At 41.8% G+C, this 16,648-nt stretch overlaps 1 protein-coding gene across 1 annotated transcript; it reads right to left on the bottom strand.

Annotated features, from left to right (window-relative positions):
• Nucleotides 1-1,820: 1,820 nt before the first annotated feature.
• On the bottom strand, nucleotides 1,821-16,219 carry TMEM14A (transmembrane protein 14A). The gene is made up of 5 exons (XM_040983011.1): nucleotides 16,123-16,219; nucleotides 11,334-11,418; nucleotides 6,984-7,085; nucleotides 4,120-4,207; nucleotides 1,821-2,080 (listed from the first exon to the last, which is right to left on the bottom strand). Exons 2-5 carry the CDS (start codon nucleotides 11,401-11,403, stop codon nucleotides 2,041-2,043), a joined length of 300 nt encoding a protein of 99 aa, XP_040838945.1. The 5' UTR covers nucleotides 11,404-11,418; nucleotides 16,123-16,219; the 3' UTR covers nucleotides 1,821-2,040.
• Between the last annotated feature and the right edge of the window lie 429 nt (nucleotides 16,220-16,648).

Below are 16,648 nucleotides of genomic sequence, written 5' to 3'. Positions count from 1 at the left end.
TTTTGCATTTTAGGAATTCAAGACCAGAGTCAGCCACATCCTCACAACTAAAAAATTTCTCCAGCCTGGAAGCTAGAGGAAGCCCCCCTGGATGAAGAATCTGTTCAGACTATAAAGAACATATTCAGCTGAACAAGGCATATTTCTTAAAAACAGAAGCACCATTGTAGCTGAATATTAACAAATGAAGAGCTATAGGTAACTCTGCATTTGTATCAAGGCTCAGACAACTGTCCAACGGACATGTTAACAAAGCAATGAAAACAAAGAGATGAGAGCATAAGGAAATGGGTTATCTCATATCGGGTGCAAGTCAGAGAGCCCCTGAATTTTTTCCTAAGACTGTAGAAATAAATTAATCAGAGCCACCCAAATAAGAATTTTCTGTGTTCAACCAACGTGGAAGAGTCAAGTCTTACGTAAACAAACAGGTAGCAAGAACTTCTTTAGAAAAACAAGCAAAAAAAAAAAAATAATAATCACAATTATCACCAGCACCTATTTGTACCACCTTTTGAAAAAAAGTAAAGAGCTAGTAGCTAGTAGCTTCAAAAATTTAAATTTAGAGACTGTTATCAGTCTGAACCCGAAGGCTCTTCTCAGCAGGCACCCCCATGATGACAAGTGTCCAGGTTTGCTTGCAGTGACAAAACCTTATAGGTACCATTAAGATCAATGTGTTCTCTTCTTTTTTAAAAGTAACATTTTTAAAGAAATCCAAGAGTTCTGTCTGGGTTTACTATTTAGTTCCACTAGTAGTTTGTTTCCCCTCTCTTCATCGAATTGGCTATCACCAGAAGTTTAACCTTTTTGAAGGTCAACTGGGAAAAGTACCAGTGGAACACAACCCCTGAACGTACCTATTGAGGGCTCCACACGCCATTTCTCTCAAAGAAGGGGTTAGAAGGCTGATGCCATTGTGCAGAACCGACAGGATCCAAATTACAGACTATGGCGGGCCCAAGGGGTCTTCTGCATCACCATGGAGAAGAAATGAACTTCCAAAAGTCATATGAACCAGTACAGATGACAGGGCTGGATTCAGGTCCTTGCACATTCATTATGGGCCCTTAAAGTGCCCTGATATCGCTATAGTTATCACTGAAAACGAAGTAGTGATTTGAGATGAAATAGTCTTTGTTTCAGAATTACTGCTACTGTTGATCTAAAGCATCCCTCCTTCCTACCCCTCCCCTCAGGAACTCAACCATCCGAATGTCAAAGACAATCTGAGCACACAGAGAAGACATCAACACTTAAGAAGCAGGTTTTTGCTTTAAAAAACAAAAGATTTATCTATTTTTATTTGAAAGGCATATTTACAGAGAAAAGGTGGTTCATTCCCCAAATGGCTGAGCAGATCAAACCTGGGAGCCAGGAGCTTCTTCCAGGTCTCCCCAACAGGTGCAGGGTCCCAATAGCTGGAGGGGAAACAGGGCAGCCAAGACATGAACACAATGCCCATATGGATGCTGGTGCCACATGAAGATTAGTCTGTTAACTCATGGTGCCAAACCACAAGAAATAGATTTAACACGAAATATCTTTTATTCGAATACTGAAAATGTTCTGCTAGAACACAGAATATGCTGAGAAATGAATTTTCTTAAAATTATTTTTCTTAAACAGAAAAATGTAAGTTCTAATCATATCTAGAACAACACAAATGCTGGACACCTTCGTTTTCTATGAAACCCACTTAAGAAATTCCTTTATCTGATAAATCAAGGTTTCAAGCAAATTTATTTGGGTCATAAGTATTTGGAGTTGTAAAAAAAACATAAATATAGACACAACAAATGAAGAAACACATCCGCGTGCATTAAATACCTTTAATGAAAATAGTGCCTGGTAATTACAAAACAGCTTGCTGAAAAAAAAAAAAAACACCACCTCAAACTGATGTCTATTTTAGAGGTGCTACTTCTGCTGCTGATATAAAATAACACTTAACATGCTGAAATTTACATATATACAAAGAATACATTCTGCTCCTTGCAGTAGAAGGACACGAATTTAATTTTCAGCTCCTCAGGGTGCTCACAGCAGCAACAAGATGAGTCTCAGGATCATCGCGAGGCTGGAATAAAAGAAAAGCACAAAGGAGGGTGACTGTCATCTGGCCACACCAGGAAGGAGGGTGGCAAAGGCCCTCCTCACCTCTGGGGTCCCAGCCTGGCCTCCTTGGCCTCCTCACAGCTCTACCCCAAAAGGGGTGGGTGGCACAGGACTCACCATCCCCACATGCTAACTGCATTAGCCCCTTTACAAGGTGCATGGAACAAATGAGAAAAATCAGAACTTGCTGTTGGGCAAACCCACAGCTTTTTATGAAGAAAAAAAAAAACACGTATTTATGAGGAAAAAGTTTGGAAAGAAACACTGACTTTTCAAAAGCTGGAAAAGCAAAGCAACATAACAAAATGGCCATAGAGCACTTTCAGGGCAGTTATTACATCCTTAGCCACTTGCTACCGACAGAAGATCTTGTCCCCCTGGTCTCTAACCCCACCCCTGTCTCCTGCCATCAACAGCGACCACATTTAGCATGCGGCTGTATCTGGAAAGCTTCCCTTGGTGAACACAGGTGTGCTGAGCAATTTAACACATAGAAAATTCCTCAGAAAAGTAAAAAGAACTCTCCAATCAGTTCACTACACTACCACCTGCAGAGAAACATTACTTCCCTTTAAAGTATTTCCTTCTTATTTTTACAAAGAAACATTTTCAGTTGGGATCACTTTTTTATTGTCTTTGATTCTGTTTTTGTAACTTGTTATGACACACAGTAGTTTTTGAAAGTATGAACAAAACATTTATCCAACTATTTCTTTACTAATGAACTTCTAGGTGGTTCCTCATTTTCCGGTTGCATTGCACATCAGTCATTGTGTAAATCTCACTTCTTTGGAATAAATTCCAAAAAGTAAAACACAGCTTTCAAAACAAAGACAGCTTCTAGGAGGATTTAAACATGTGTTCTCTCCCTTTTCATTTGGTAACATGCTCAATCCCACATATAAATTACTGGATCAGATGAAATTATAAAATATTGGATTGCTTCAGGGCAGGCATTTGGCCGAGTTGACTGGGACACCAATTCCATGCCAGAATACCCAGCTTTGAGTCCCAGTCTTTCTCCCTCAGTTACATGTTCCTGCTCATACACACCCTAGGAGGCAACAGGTGATGACATCCGACCGCCTGCTTAGGAGACCTGAACTTAGTTGCCCAGTCCCAGCTTCATCTTAGCCTCTTCCCAGCCACTACAAGCACTTGGGAAGTGAACCAATGGATGGGAGTTCTAAGTACATGTGTATCTATTACCTTTCTCTCCCCACTCCTCCATCTCCCAAATTAAAAAATTAAAATTTGAAAGCATAACAATGTACATTTCTCTTCTTTAAAATTTCAAAATAACTGGGGATAGCACAGTGGCTTAGCACGCTAATACTCTGCCTCTGGCATTGGTATCCCATAGAGGTGCTATTTTGTGTCCTAGCAGCTCCACTTCTAATCAAACTTCCTGCCCATAGCCTGGGAAAGCAGTGGAGAATGGTCCTAGTCCTTGGACCTCTGCAGCCACATGGAGACCCACAGGAAGTTCCTGGCTCCTGGCTTTGGATCAGGATTGCCTCAGCTCCAGCCACTGTGGCCATTTGGGCAGGGAACTAACAGATGAAGAGTTTTCTGTCTCTCCTTCTTTCTACAAATATGCCTTTCAAACAAAAATAAATAAATCTTCAATAAATCTTCAAAAGAACTGCATGTGACTGTCGTTCTGTCCTATTCTCTTAGATTTAAATGAACATATTTACTACCTCAGGTGAGTAAATCTCAAGAAAAAAAAAAAAGAGGCAAAATTTAGTTCTTTATTCCAGAAAGGCAGGTATGTCCTTGTGAGCAGATACTGCAACAACAATAAGAGCATCTAATAAGAATGTTCATGTGCTTACCAGTGCCAAACATTGACCAAATTCATCTTCAGGTCTTTACACTCATGCTTGTTGTAATAAAAATTACTTGGACCTTTCAAATAAAAACAAATTTCTGCCAAAAACCCATCACTTTAAAAAAAAAATGACAAAGCAAGGTGTACACCAAAATAGTTTTTCATACCTTAAACCTGCCAGCAGCCCAGCAGGCATTATTTTCTTGGTTCTCTTAAATCTCACACCCATGATAGTGGCCAGGAAGAAAGCTGTAACTAGAAACCACACCAGCCCATGAAACAGAGTTCAAACACATTCTCAAACATCTGCATGTGGATAACATTTCAAAGCTTTCAATCTACGATGATTGCAGATATGTACTAAATTATTCTTTCCTTGAAAACATAGATTATTCTCTTAAAATGGCGAACCAGCTCATCAAAAGGATTCTGAGTAAGCAAACACATTAAATTGCACTCTCCTTGCTAAGTTAAATGTATATTCATGAACACTCCTTAAAGGCTAGAACTACATATATTCAGTTTTCCCAGAAAACATTAGGATGTATACTTGGAGCCACTACAGACAATAAATGTTTAGTTTTAACTTAACATAAGGAATATAACCAGTATATAAAAAGTAAAAACTAATGAAACTGATGAATACAGTAATCCAAAAAGACGGCTTTTTTTTTTCTTTGTAGCATTCCCTTCTGGGGAATAGGAAGCCTGGGAACTAAATAATACTCTGAAATGATAATAATATTCAGAAGTGTCACAATAGTACATTAGGGGCTGGCCCAGTGCGAAGACAGAGGTGGGTTCACATAAGAGATGAGAGCCTCAATGTCACGATTTCATAACACATTTTAAACAAAAATTGTTCATTTGCATAAAATTGCAACAAATGTATGTAGATCACTTACATGCTTATGAATAAAATCCCAATTTTTGATATACTTGCATCTCCTAACATAATCTAGCATTATCACTAAAAATATCCCTTGTCCTTATTTAAAATAAGTAAATAAAAGAGCCACCAGATCTCTTTCTGTCCCTCAAATACAAAACTGATACAATTTTGTCTTCATATTTTCCTCCACATACCACCATGGAACTTCGAATAACAAGTAACCAAATAGGGACAATCATCATGGTGAGTCTTCCCAAATCTCCACATTATTTCTCTTTCCTTTTTTTATTTTTGGGTTTATTTTTGTTCCATGCTTCTTTTTTATCTATTCATATTAAGGGAAAAGATGTCATGTAGTTCAACAGTTTTAAGAACGTAATAATATGCATTTCTCTTTGAAGTCAGACAACAGCAAGTCAAATAGGTAAGGGACTGCAACCAAGGCCAATGAAGACAAGCATTTTTAAAAAAAATCAGCCTTGCTTTTCTAGACTAATTCTTAAGGCAGAAAATAATCTAAAAGCCATTTATGAACCAAATGAAATAATGTAAGGCCAACTCATCTTAGGTTTTTTTACAGCAACATGAAAAATATGCTATATAGCCATACAGAAATCAGAAGTAATACATGCTGACAAGAATGTGGGGGAAAAAGGTACCCTAATCCACGGTTTTTGGGAATGTAACTAGTACAACCATTATGGAAGACAGAGTGGAGATGCCTAAGAGATGTGAAAATAGATCTGCCATGTGACTCAGCATTCCCACTCTTGGGAATTTATGCAGAAGAAATGAAACCAGCATATAAAATTGTCTATACTCCCATGCTTCATAACAACTCAATTCACAATAGTTAAGATATGGAATTAACCAAGATGTCCACCAACTGACTGGATAAAGAAAATGTGGTGTATATACATTGTGGAATACTCTTCAGCCATAAAAAGAACAACATTCTTTTTTTTTTTTGCTAGTAAAATGGATGCAACTGGAAACCATTCTGATTAGTGAAATAAGTCAGTCCCAGCAAGACAATATTGTATGTTTTTTCCTGATCTGTGGTAACTAATACACAGAGTTTGAAAAAAGGTAGTGTTCATGACCAAGATTGACATTTTGAGACTCAATTATTATTTACAATTTTTTTGTCTATATGCATGAGAAAACAGTGGGTTTCCATTCCACTTGCTATTGAATTCTTTACCTAATGGAGTGCTAATGCTGTGATTGTGAAGTGAACTGAAAGTATGCCACTGTAAATTTAAAAGAAAGAAAGGAAGGAAGGGAAGGAGGAAGGGAGGGGGAAGGGAGGGAGAGAGAGAGAGAGAAAGAAAGAAATGAAGGAATGAAGGAATGAAGGAAGAATAGAAGAGAAAATAAAGAAGTGAGGGTGAAGAACACGCACGGTGGTGAGGAGGGTAGGGAGGGTAGAGAAGTATCACTATGTTCCTAAATCTGTATTGTGAAGTACATGAAATCGGTTCACATTACATAAATAATTTTTTAAATATGCTAAATAGGTATTTAAGAGAATTTGTGGCGAATATGCAACTAATTTCTTGCTTTTTCTAATTTAACCTAACCAATTTTCCAGTAACAAGTTTAACAGAGTTGAAGACCTGCCAGTAATGCAATTTTTAAAAAAATATTTATTAATTTTATTGGAAAGTCATACCTACAGAGAGAAGGACAGAAAGATCTTCCATCTGCTGGTTCACTCCCACAGTGGCTGCAACAGCTGGAGCTGTGCTGATCCGAAGCCAGGAGCCCCTTCCAGCCCTCTCACACAAGTACAGGGTCCCAAGGATTTCAGTTGTCCTTGACTGCTTTTCCAGGCCCCAAGCAGGAGCTGGATGAGAAGTGGGGCAGCCAGGACACGAACCGGCACCCTTATGGGATCCCAGCACATGCAAGGCAAGCACTTTAGCCAATAGGCCACCATGCCAGGCCCATTACATTTTTTTTTTATCAAGTGTGTCTAGAAAGGATCAAGAGTTGTATTCAGTCTCAACGTACCCACAAGGCCACTTTGCCATATGACAGCTCATTTTCTAGAAATCATAGAGGATAGGGCATCCAAAAATCCACATCCCTCCCCGATATTCATTTCTGTGTAACTGGGAAAAATGTCTTACTTACATAGCGACACTTTCACATCTCGTTTGTCATTGGAGACACGGTAAGCACCATAGCCAGCCAAAATTCCAACAAAAAGGCCAGCAATCAAAGACGGAGCACCACCTGGCGGGGAGAAAGATTGACACAGGCTCACAAAGAGAATCCCCCAAGAAAGGAATTCATGCCAAACACCAAGGACAAAGTGTAGCCTTCAGCGTTTCTTTTGGGTCAGAGCTAAATTAAATAGCAGACCTGTTCAAGGATGTTTCACAAGAAGCACTGTTCAGGCAGAGGATCCCCGAAAGCACAGCAAGGAGGGGTTCAATATCACTTGGCGGAAAAAGAAAGCAGGCCTGTGGTAGCAGATTGGACACAGATAAGCACGATCTTGAGGAATATTGACTTTCCTATGTTTCTCTTTTTGCTTTCTGCTGCTGTTGTTTTTCCCATTCTCCTTGGCTTGGTCTTTTTCCTGTGAGGCTGTGATCATGAACAATAATTTGCAGAGGTATTTTTAGCTCTCTGGGGTAAACAGAGAAGTACTGTGAAAACCAACCAATGTTTTGTCCTAGATAATTAATGGATCTTCAAGCCTCGAGAGGTCAGGACTCAAGAACTAACGAACATGATATGGAGAAAGGAAAAGGACGAGCACGCCAGTCCAACCAGCCAGCTTCTGCCACATCCGTCCACCTGAGGGCGCTGTGACACACACCTAGCATGTCCTGCACGCTGGACAGTGTGCGGTTTGCTGGTGACATGTGAACAAGACTGACACTCCTCGCCTCACAGCGCTTTTGTGGATACACTGGATTAGAATTCCTGGAGGTATGGGCAAAGTGCCCCTACTTACAATATCTCTAGGAAATTCTGACACAGAGCTAGGGTTAACCAAAATGCAGCACATACGAGCATACACACGCACACATGCGCACACACACCACAGCAGCAACAGCCGTGTCCTGAAAGAGAAGTCAAACACATTAAGTTTTAGTCCTAATTCTTTCCCTTGGTGACTGATGACTTTGGCTAAACCTCTTAACCGCTGTCAGTTGTGAAACAGGGCTAACATCATCCATGTCAAATACGTAAGAAAGGCTTAGAATGCTACAGATAGAGATGATATAATAGTCTTCATTTTTTCCTCCTAAATCTACTCAAATGCAGTAGGGTAGCATTTCATAAATGCCATCTGAGGCGCAGTGAATGGAGTCACTGCTTATGACACCTGCACCCCACATCAAAGCACCGATTCAAATCTAGCTACCCACCTAACTCACTGTTGTTGGAAATGTAAACTAACACAACCACTATGGAAAACAGAGTGGAGATGCCGAAGAGATTTGAAAATAGATCTACCATATGACCCAGCCATCCCATTCCTGGGAACTTATTTGTATCCCCAGGTTTATTATAGTTTGTCACAATACGTAAGATATGGAATCAACCAAGATGTTCACAAACTGATGACTGAGTAAAGAGAATGTGATGTATATGGAACACTATGGAATACAATAGAACACTATGGAACACTATGGAATACTATTCAGCCATAAAAAGGAATATTGTCATTTTACTGTCATCTAGTTATCTTTTGCAACAAAACAAATGCAACTGGAAGCCATTATGGTTAATGAAATAAACCAATCTCAAAAAAAAAGACAAATACTATATGTTACTCTGATATGTGGCTGCTAATATATACCAAAAAATAACAAGAATAACGTGTGCACTTCGGGATATGATTATCATTCTTAGCCCATATTCTTGTGGAATTGTGGTCTTTCTATATTTCATTATGATTAACAGTGAATTAATCTTGTCAATATAGAGTGGACTAAAATTACTTCTTTGCAAAAGCTGATGAAGTGAGGGGAGGGAGAGGGTTTCTGGGATGAGCAGGTGAGTGAGGGAAGCATGGTTATCCTCTTGGTACTGTACCTACAGAAAGCATAAAATCTGTTCTCTTAGTATTAGTAGTTTATTTTTAAATCAGCCTACTCAGTTTCTGATCAGACTTCTTGCTGATACACCTAGGAAGTAGCCTATGATGCCCCAAGTACTTGAGTTCCCGCCACCCACATAGGAGACCCAGGGGAAGCTCCAGGTTCCTGGCTTCAGCCTCACCCACCCACAGGTGTTGACAGCCACCTGTGGAGGGTAAACCAGAAGAAGGAAGACCTCTCCTTCTCCTCTCTCTGTCACTCTGCCTTTCAAATAAATAAATAAATAAATGTTAAAAATCACATCTAGAAAAGTCTTTTCCCTAATTAAGTATCTTGAACACTTCCTGCTGAAGTAGCTATATTTGGGGTGTCCTGGCCTCTTTCAGTTCCCTGATCATGGCAAGATATGGAAATACCACATTGCATAACTCTCAGGTTGACTTTCCTTCACATGGACTGCTCTGCTTGGTTCAGGTGTCTGGGTGTCTGAAGTTTAAGTTCCTCAAACATAACTTCTCTAATCAACCATTCACAAGAAGAGGCATCTCCTTTTGGTCCCCATCACTCACGATTATTTATCCATATGTTTGCCTATTTAATGTCAGCCTCCCCTCCTTATTCCCTGTCTTACTGCTCACTGTTGTCTTCCCAGGACATGATTCAGACCAGGAGCATAATGAGCTCCTGATAAACACTCATCAAATGCCTGCCTGGACACTCCATTATGGCCATGGTCAAACAGAAGAGGTCAAACTAGGATAAGCGAGAGTACTTCAAAAAGTTAACGAAGGGAGAACGCTTGTTGGAGCAGTTGAGACACCACTTGGGATGCCTACATCCTACAAGAAAATGTGTGGTTCATCATTCAACTCCTGGTTCCTCTAGGTTTAATACAACTTCCTGCTAATGTACACCCCAGGAGGCAGTAAACAACAGCTCAAATACATTGGTCCCTGCCACCATTGTGGGAAACTTGGATTGAGACCTGGATTTCAAAAGGCAATTGTGGCCTTTGGGGAGTGAATCATCAGGTGGAAAAATCTCTTTCTTTCAAATAAAATAAACCAAATAGTTAGAATGTAAAAGTACATTGGATTTTATTAAATGCCTCCAAAAACAGTTCATGGAAAAACAGAATTAAGTAAAAAGTTTATTTTGGAGCAAAAAGATTTTTTAAACCATGCATAATTTTTATCATATGAATTTTCCATAAACTTTTCTTTTTAATTTTATTATCACAGTCTCATAGGCCTTGGAATTTTTCCCATCCCCCTCCCCAAGTTCCCTTCCCTCCACCCCCTCTAGTATTTCAATGGGTAGTCCCTCATGAACAGACATAAGTCCATCATTCCGCTATTGCCATGTTTCCCGACATTGTAGGCATGGACATTGTTAGAGAGTCCTACTGTCAGGATGCATTCAACAGTTTCACCAGGAATCTATCTTTGGTCTTCCATGAACTTATTAATATCCCTGGTAGTTGGCGGGAACCAAACATCTTCTGAAATGCAGAACTAGGTCACCATTAAGGTGTCTTCTTACCTAAGAGACTCCATGATCTGCTTTTCTGTATCCTCTGAAGACTGCTGTGCCACTCAGAGGCCCTTTCTCACACCACACACACACCAGTACACACATACACACACAAGTATACAGAATGGGGAGAAAGTGTGTGAATGTGTGACCCCGAGTCTGGATGACATCAGCCAACAAGCAGCAGGGCCAAGGGCATGCTGCCCACAGCCTGTATGTACAAGAACAATGAAGGCTCTTGGGAAAAGTCATCCCACATGAAGAATGACACTATACTTTATAAGAAGGTTTTTTCACTCAAACTCAAATGCATCAATATCACAAATATAACACTTCACAACACAAATTCATTCTTATAAATTTCTTTATAACCTATGAGACATCATGATCATAAGTACTTCCATCTTAAAACAAAGCAAAATATAAACCTTGACAGTTCATTTTCCTCCATAAAAATAATTAATCAATTGGGTTTTCCCTCTCTATTGTGTATGGGTCAACAGACAATTTGGGAATATACTATCTAAATATTTAACAAGTTTTCCTGAGCAACACACAACATCAGTATTACTCAGTTTTCCTACATGATGATGTAAATGAAATAATCCTTATTTAACAGTAAGTGAGAAGTCCCCAGGAGGGGGTTAAATCTATGCAATTGGTAACAAGAGGTGAAATTATAGAGTTTTGTGACAGAGGTTTTTGTTCAGAGTTTGTGACAGAGTTTTTGTTCAGAGGTCTCTGCCAGGCTTAGCCCTTCCCTCCGTGAATCTGGACCTCAGCCTCAGCAAGGGTATCTTTACCTTGTTGGTGTATAGGTCCTCAGGCAATCCCAGCACAACCACCGATGCCCCACTAAGTCCCTGGGATGCAAAACTAAGTTCAGGCTTACCTCTCCGCTTGTATCCCAAAATACTTCCAATTGTCACAAGAGCTGCATAACCAAAACCAACCAGGTCCATTGGTAAGGGAGAAGTCTAAAGTAAGGGAGAAGGGAAAAACAAAACAAAATAAAAAGACTTTGCTGCATGCAAAAGTGAATTACAAACACTAATTTCTTGGGCCCAGCACGATAGCATAATGGTTAAGTTCCTCACCTTACACACACCAGGATCCCATATGGTTGCCAGTTCTAATCCTGGCGGCCCAAGAACCCATCTAGCTCCCTGCTTGTGGCCTGGGAAAGCAGTCAAGGATGGCCCAAAGTCTTGGGATCCTGCACCCATGTGGGAGACCTGGAAGAGCTCCTGGCTTCGGATTGGCTCAGCTCCAGCCGTTGGGATCACCTGGGGAGTGAACCATCGGGTGGAAGATCTTCCTCTCTGCCTTTCCTCCTCTCTGTATATCTGCCTTTCCAATAAAAATAATAAATAAATCATTTTTTAAAAAAACTAAACATTTATCTCTCCAGTCTATTAGAGAAAGGAAGGTTTGCTCTACCCCTTGCCCAATACTCAACCACCCCATCCTCCCTTCCCTGTCACTCTCAGAAACAGTAAGGGGCACTTCGGGATGATTTTCCTTTGCCCGTCTATGTAGGCTGCCATTGCGCTGGCTGGTTTTTCTTCCCTTCTCTCTTTCACACCTGACCTCCTCTTCCTCCTCCACCCATAAAACTCCAACCATCCCACCTCCTTCAGGATCCTGACTTCTATTCCATTCACTACCTTCCAACCTCCCAACCCCCAGCCTGCATCACCCAACTGATCTGGAGCACAGGGTTTCTTGTTCCTGTAATTTCCCTCCTTGCTGCAACTCCAAATCCTAATTTTTCTGCATTTGCTACTTTTGTCCTCCCAACATTTCCATACTACACAACATCCAAGGAGTATCACAATCATTTGGTGATGAAATCAAAGCTTTGCTTTCAACATTTATTCAGTCACTAGCCTCATTGTGAGACAGATCCTCTGTGGTGGCAGATACCCACACTTTTCCCATCGCAAATCACTGAAGAATGTGTTGAGGCCTTGGCACCAGTTAACTGAATCATAATCACACCCTAATGTGCATCATAACAGCACTCAAAACATATCCATGGTGACAAGTCCCACTGAGATTTAGCCCACGATTCTCTAACATACAGTAGAAAAACAAGAAATGGACTGGCTACAGGATGGGGGTTCTGGTCACCAGCCAGCTGTCCATTCTGGGCCCACACCTTCCTTCCCTCTAGCCTTCCTAAAAGGAACAGAAATGGATGAGTTCTAAAGTTCCATGCAGCTTTTTAAAAGCTCCTGGTGGTGCTTGCATATATATTTCTTACATCCATATTTCCTCAATGGAAAATATTTTCATAATTTACAGAATAATATGTGAAAGTGCTTGGACAATTTGTTTAACATTCTCACTATTCATCATTAAGGTTAATAGGTCTCTTATTCCTTGAAGAAAAAATGACAACAAATTGACTCAAATGAAAATGTTTTGAGCTCATCTCTGAGAATCAACTGGAAAGACTGTAGGGAAGGTCCTGGCGGGGTGGGTTGCAGGACACTAAAAGGAAACAACACTGAAAAACCATTAATGTCCATAGGAAGAATTACAGCAGGAGAGTTCACCTGAGCCCAAGAATAGTATTGGGGAATGTGATCTGTAGAAAGGACCTGCATTTAAAAATCATTTGTTGACTAAATGATAGACAAATAGCAATAATATAAGAATGGCAATGTGGTGCTGGGCCCCACTCTAACACATTACCTATGTCATTCATTTCATCATTACCACAATGCTGTGAGGAAAGTGCTAGTATTGCCATCCCCACTTCCAGATGAGGAAATAGAGGCAAGGAGAAGGCATGCATGCCTCAAGGTCACACAGACTCAGGGAAATCTCACTCCTAAGCACTCTCCAGTGTCACCTCTGAAACCAGAGCCACCTAGAGAAAAAAAGTAAACACATGAATGCAACTCACACTCTTCAAGAGTATTAAGAGTTGGTAGCCTTGCATCTGCTGACTTCCCCTCTCCAGCACTATAAGCATCTCATGTTCAGTTCTTCTGGTTCTCCTTCCAAAGCGTTCCTACGCCACTACTGGCATAGTGGAGCTGGCTTCAAACCCGATGCCACTGCTTACTGGCTGTGAAAAATTAGGGCGTGCCTTAGCTTCTCTGTAAATCAGCTGCTCTACCTCCAAAGTGGGTAACAAACATCTCCACCTCACAGGGCTGAGTGAGAGATGGAAATGAGTTCATACTTAGAACACTAAGAGTTAACACTGTAAAACACTCAGCACAGAGCCTGACACATAGGGAGCATTCAGGAAATAGTAGCTGCTTTAACAATATTATTATTCTCTCCCACCCTTATTTTTAAGTTTTATGTTTATAAAGCCTTAAGTATTTTCAGAACATGGAGAAAATAACTAAGATAAGGTAAATTTATGACTCAGGCATTCAGAAGTGAATCATATATTATAAGTATCATATATATATTTATAGCTATTTTCACCTAACAATCATTTATTGAACATTATCCTTGTGTTAGGCAGTATCACAGCCTTGCTCTTGCAGGGCTGAGAACAGCGTAGCAGAGAAGACAAAAGTGTGGTGCAGCCTTAAGAAGAGAGGCGTTTTGGGACCAGAATTCTGACACAATTAAGCCACAACCTGCAGTGTCAGCATCCTATTTGTAAGCTGGTCTGAAGCTGGCTGCTTCACTTCTAATCCAGTTGTCTGCTAATGCACCTGGAAAGGCAGTGGATGATGCCCAAATAATTAAACTAACCACGTGGGAGAGCCAGAGGGGGTTCCTGCCTCCTGGTTTCAGACTGGCCCAGTCCTTGCTCTTGCAGCCATCTGAGGAGCAAACCAGCAGTACACAGAATCAATCTCTCTTTCTCTAACTCTACCTCTCAGATACAAAACTATTTAAGAAATTAAAGCAATCAGCAGCAGCTTGGAAACCTAAGCAAGAATGCCAAGCCCAAACAGTTGGATCCTGTAAAGGAAAACAAGTGAAGAGGGTGGCAAGGAAGGCAGGTCCAGGCAGAAGGGAAGACATGCACAAAGGCCTAAGAGTATAAGACAGCCTGGCACGTTGTCCAACTGAAAGAAGTACAAGGGAGCTGTGAAAAGAAGGCGGGCTGGCGAGAAAGGCAGCACCTGAGTACCCAGGCAAGCCCTGGAAAGAAAGTCTGCCCTGTTTGCCAAAGCAGTGAAGGATGGAAGAAGTGAGCCCCACCTTCACATATAAATTCCAACAAGCGCTTCCCAGCTGCAACAGTGGAGAATGAATTACAGTAAGGTGGGAAGGAAAACAGGGTGGCCCTTGCAGCAAACTAAGTAAGAGCTTAGCTGATGACGCTGGTCGCTGGGCCTGAATAAATGACAATAAGGGTGGAGGGAAGTGGAGGGATTTGAAACAGGTTTAAGAGGTAGAATCTACGGGTCTTGGTGTGGAGAGGGAAGAACAGGAAGAATCAGAGATGAGCATTCCCCAGTCTCAGCTTGAAATCTTAGAAGAGGTGTGGGTGAGGGAAGGCTGGTGCTACTTTCTGGAGCAGGAGCAGGTGTGTGGAGCGGGCAGAAGAGAGGTGGCCAGGAATGGCTGGACCCATCCAGCATATTTTTGCCCACAGATTCCCAGCACACAAAAAAGCATGAATCTAGTGAGCAAAATCACCATCAGTTTATTGTCCTGGCAGCTTGTTCCTCTTCATCTTCTCAGCCTCCAGCTACTCCTGACACACCCCTTTCACCTGCTAAGAAGTCACTTATGCTGAGAATGGCCCTGCGCTCAGCCAGTCAAGCTCCTTGAGGGAAAACCCAGGTTCAATTCACCTTTATCCCCCTCACCAAACACTTTGACCTGCACAAGGCAGGCTTGTAGTACACACTTGAATGAATGAGTGAATGAGAGATTGGAAGGAATGACTTCCCCTGAAGGTTTCTGTAACTCTCCACTCCCAGCCTGGCTCTACTGCCAGGGAATCAGACTTTCTTAGTGAACCGATTGTCCTAAGGAGGCAAATTAAATCCATTTAATCATTGCAAAAAGTTTCCATTCTCATAGAGACAATTCGGTCAAAAAAGCAGTTATGTTGAACACAGAGCCTTAGTAAGCACAAAAGGCACAGGCGCTAAAGAGCAATAGCACGTCTCCGGCTCAGGGACAAACACTTGCTCAAAAACACAAAGCATCTTGGGTGCAATGCAGTAAAATGATTGATTGCGCTACATACAAATCCAGGTAACAAGGCACTGCCCCACTCCCAGCCTCATGTCCTACAAAATGAAAGAAACGAATAAGAGATCTTCCGCCAACCACTGCGGTGTATTCAAAGCACTTGTATACATTCCTTTGAGCTCTTGGGCCATGAGAGGCATTTTTCCCAGTGAAGTGTAGGTGGTGTTGTGCAGGTCAAAGTCTCCAGGCTTTTTTGCAATGGTCCATGAGTTCCCTCCTGGAACCCAAACCACCAGGAAAATAGGAGAGCAGGCAGGTGGGAGATCGCAGGCCCGCTAGAAAGCAGAAAGTCGGGAATTCCCAAGAGGAGGAGGAACGATTCCTTTGTCCGAGGTGGGGATTTCAGGGGCAGGACGGTTCCCAGCTCTTTCATTTCTGTGCCTCCGCAGGAAAACGTAGGGCAGAGAGGTCCCGATTGCAGGATGCACAGCACACCTGTCCCTAAGCCCTAAGTCCCTCCTCCACAACTGAAAAAGAAAGTGGAGACGCCTTACCTGGACCCCCGGAAGAGATTTCTGGGTCGGCACGTTACGCGGCCCGCTTTGGAGCCGAGGCCACTGCTTCTGGGCTACGCCTTCCCTGCTGCGCGCATGCCTCGGTCAGGTTCAGCCCCGCCCAGGTCCATCCCCGCCTAGCAGGGCTAAAGAAACCGCGTCCCAGGAGGCAGGCGGACCGAGTCTATCCCGACTTCGCCCAGGCCAGAAAGGCGAACCTGGGTGACAGAGGCTGCTTCCTGTGGGGCTGGTATACCCTCGCAAGGAGTGTGTCTGCGTTTGCCAAGGAACTCGGCTGGCAAAAAAAGATGTTTAGCGGAGAAAGTCTTCCATCATTGGAAAGTCATTTGCTGCACCTCTGGGCAACCCAAGCATTGCACATAATGTCGCACTCATTGTCCCAATTGTCACTGTAGCAACCTAAGGTTATAAGATGTGAAGTGATTTAAATTGTTCAACAGCAGAACCCAGTTTTGCTGGCTTCAAATCCCAAGCACCTTCCATTTACCTATGTAGGGGATTGTCT

Source organism: Ochotona curzoniae, unplaced genomic scaffold (genome assembly GCF_017591425.1).
Source record: "Ochotona curzoniae isolate NIBS_2020 unplaced genomic scaffold, NIBS_Ocur_1.0 contig_3819, whole genome shotgun sequence".
NCBI classification, from domain to species: domain Eukaryota; kingdom Metazoa; phylum Chordata; class Mammalia; order Lagomorpha; family Ochotonidae; genus Ochotona; species Ochotona curzoniae.
The sequence above is the reverse complement of the archived record's forward strand: the minus strand, read 5'-3'. Positions and strand labels throughout refer to the sequence as shown.

Coding starts and splice junctions, on each gene's coding strand:
- TMEM14A (XM_040983011.1), bottom strand. CDS start 11,403: ATGGACCTGGTTGGTTTTGGTTATGCAGCTCTTGTGACAATTGGAAGT. Junction 4,208..6,983: donor AGATGTGAAAGTGTCGCTAT/GTAAGTAAGACA, acceptor TGTGGTTTCTAG/TTACAGCTTTCTTCCTGGCC. Junction 2,081..4,119: donor GGGCTGCTGGCAGGTTTAAG/GTATGAAAAACT, acceptor CTTTTATTCCAG/CCTCGCGATGATCCTGAGAC.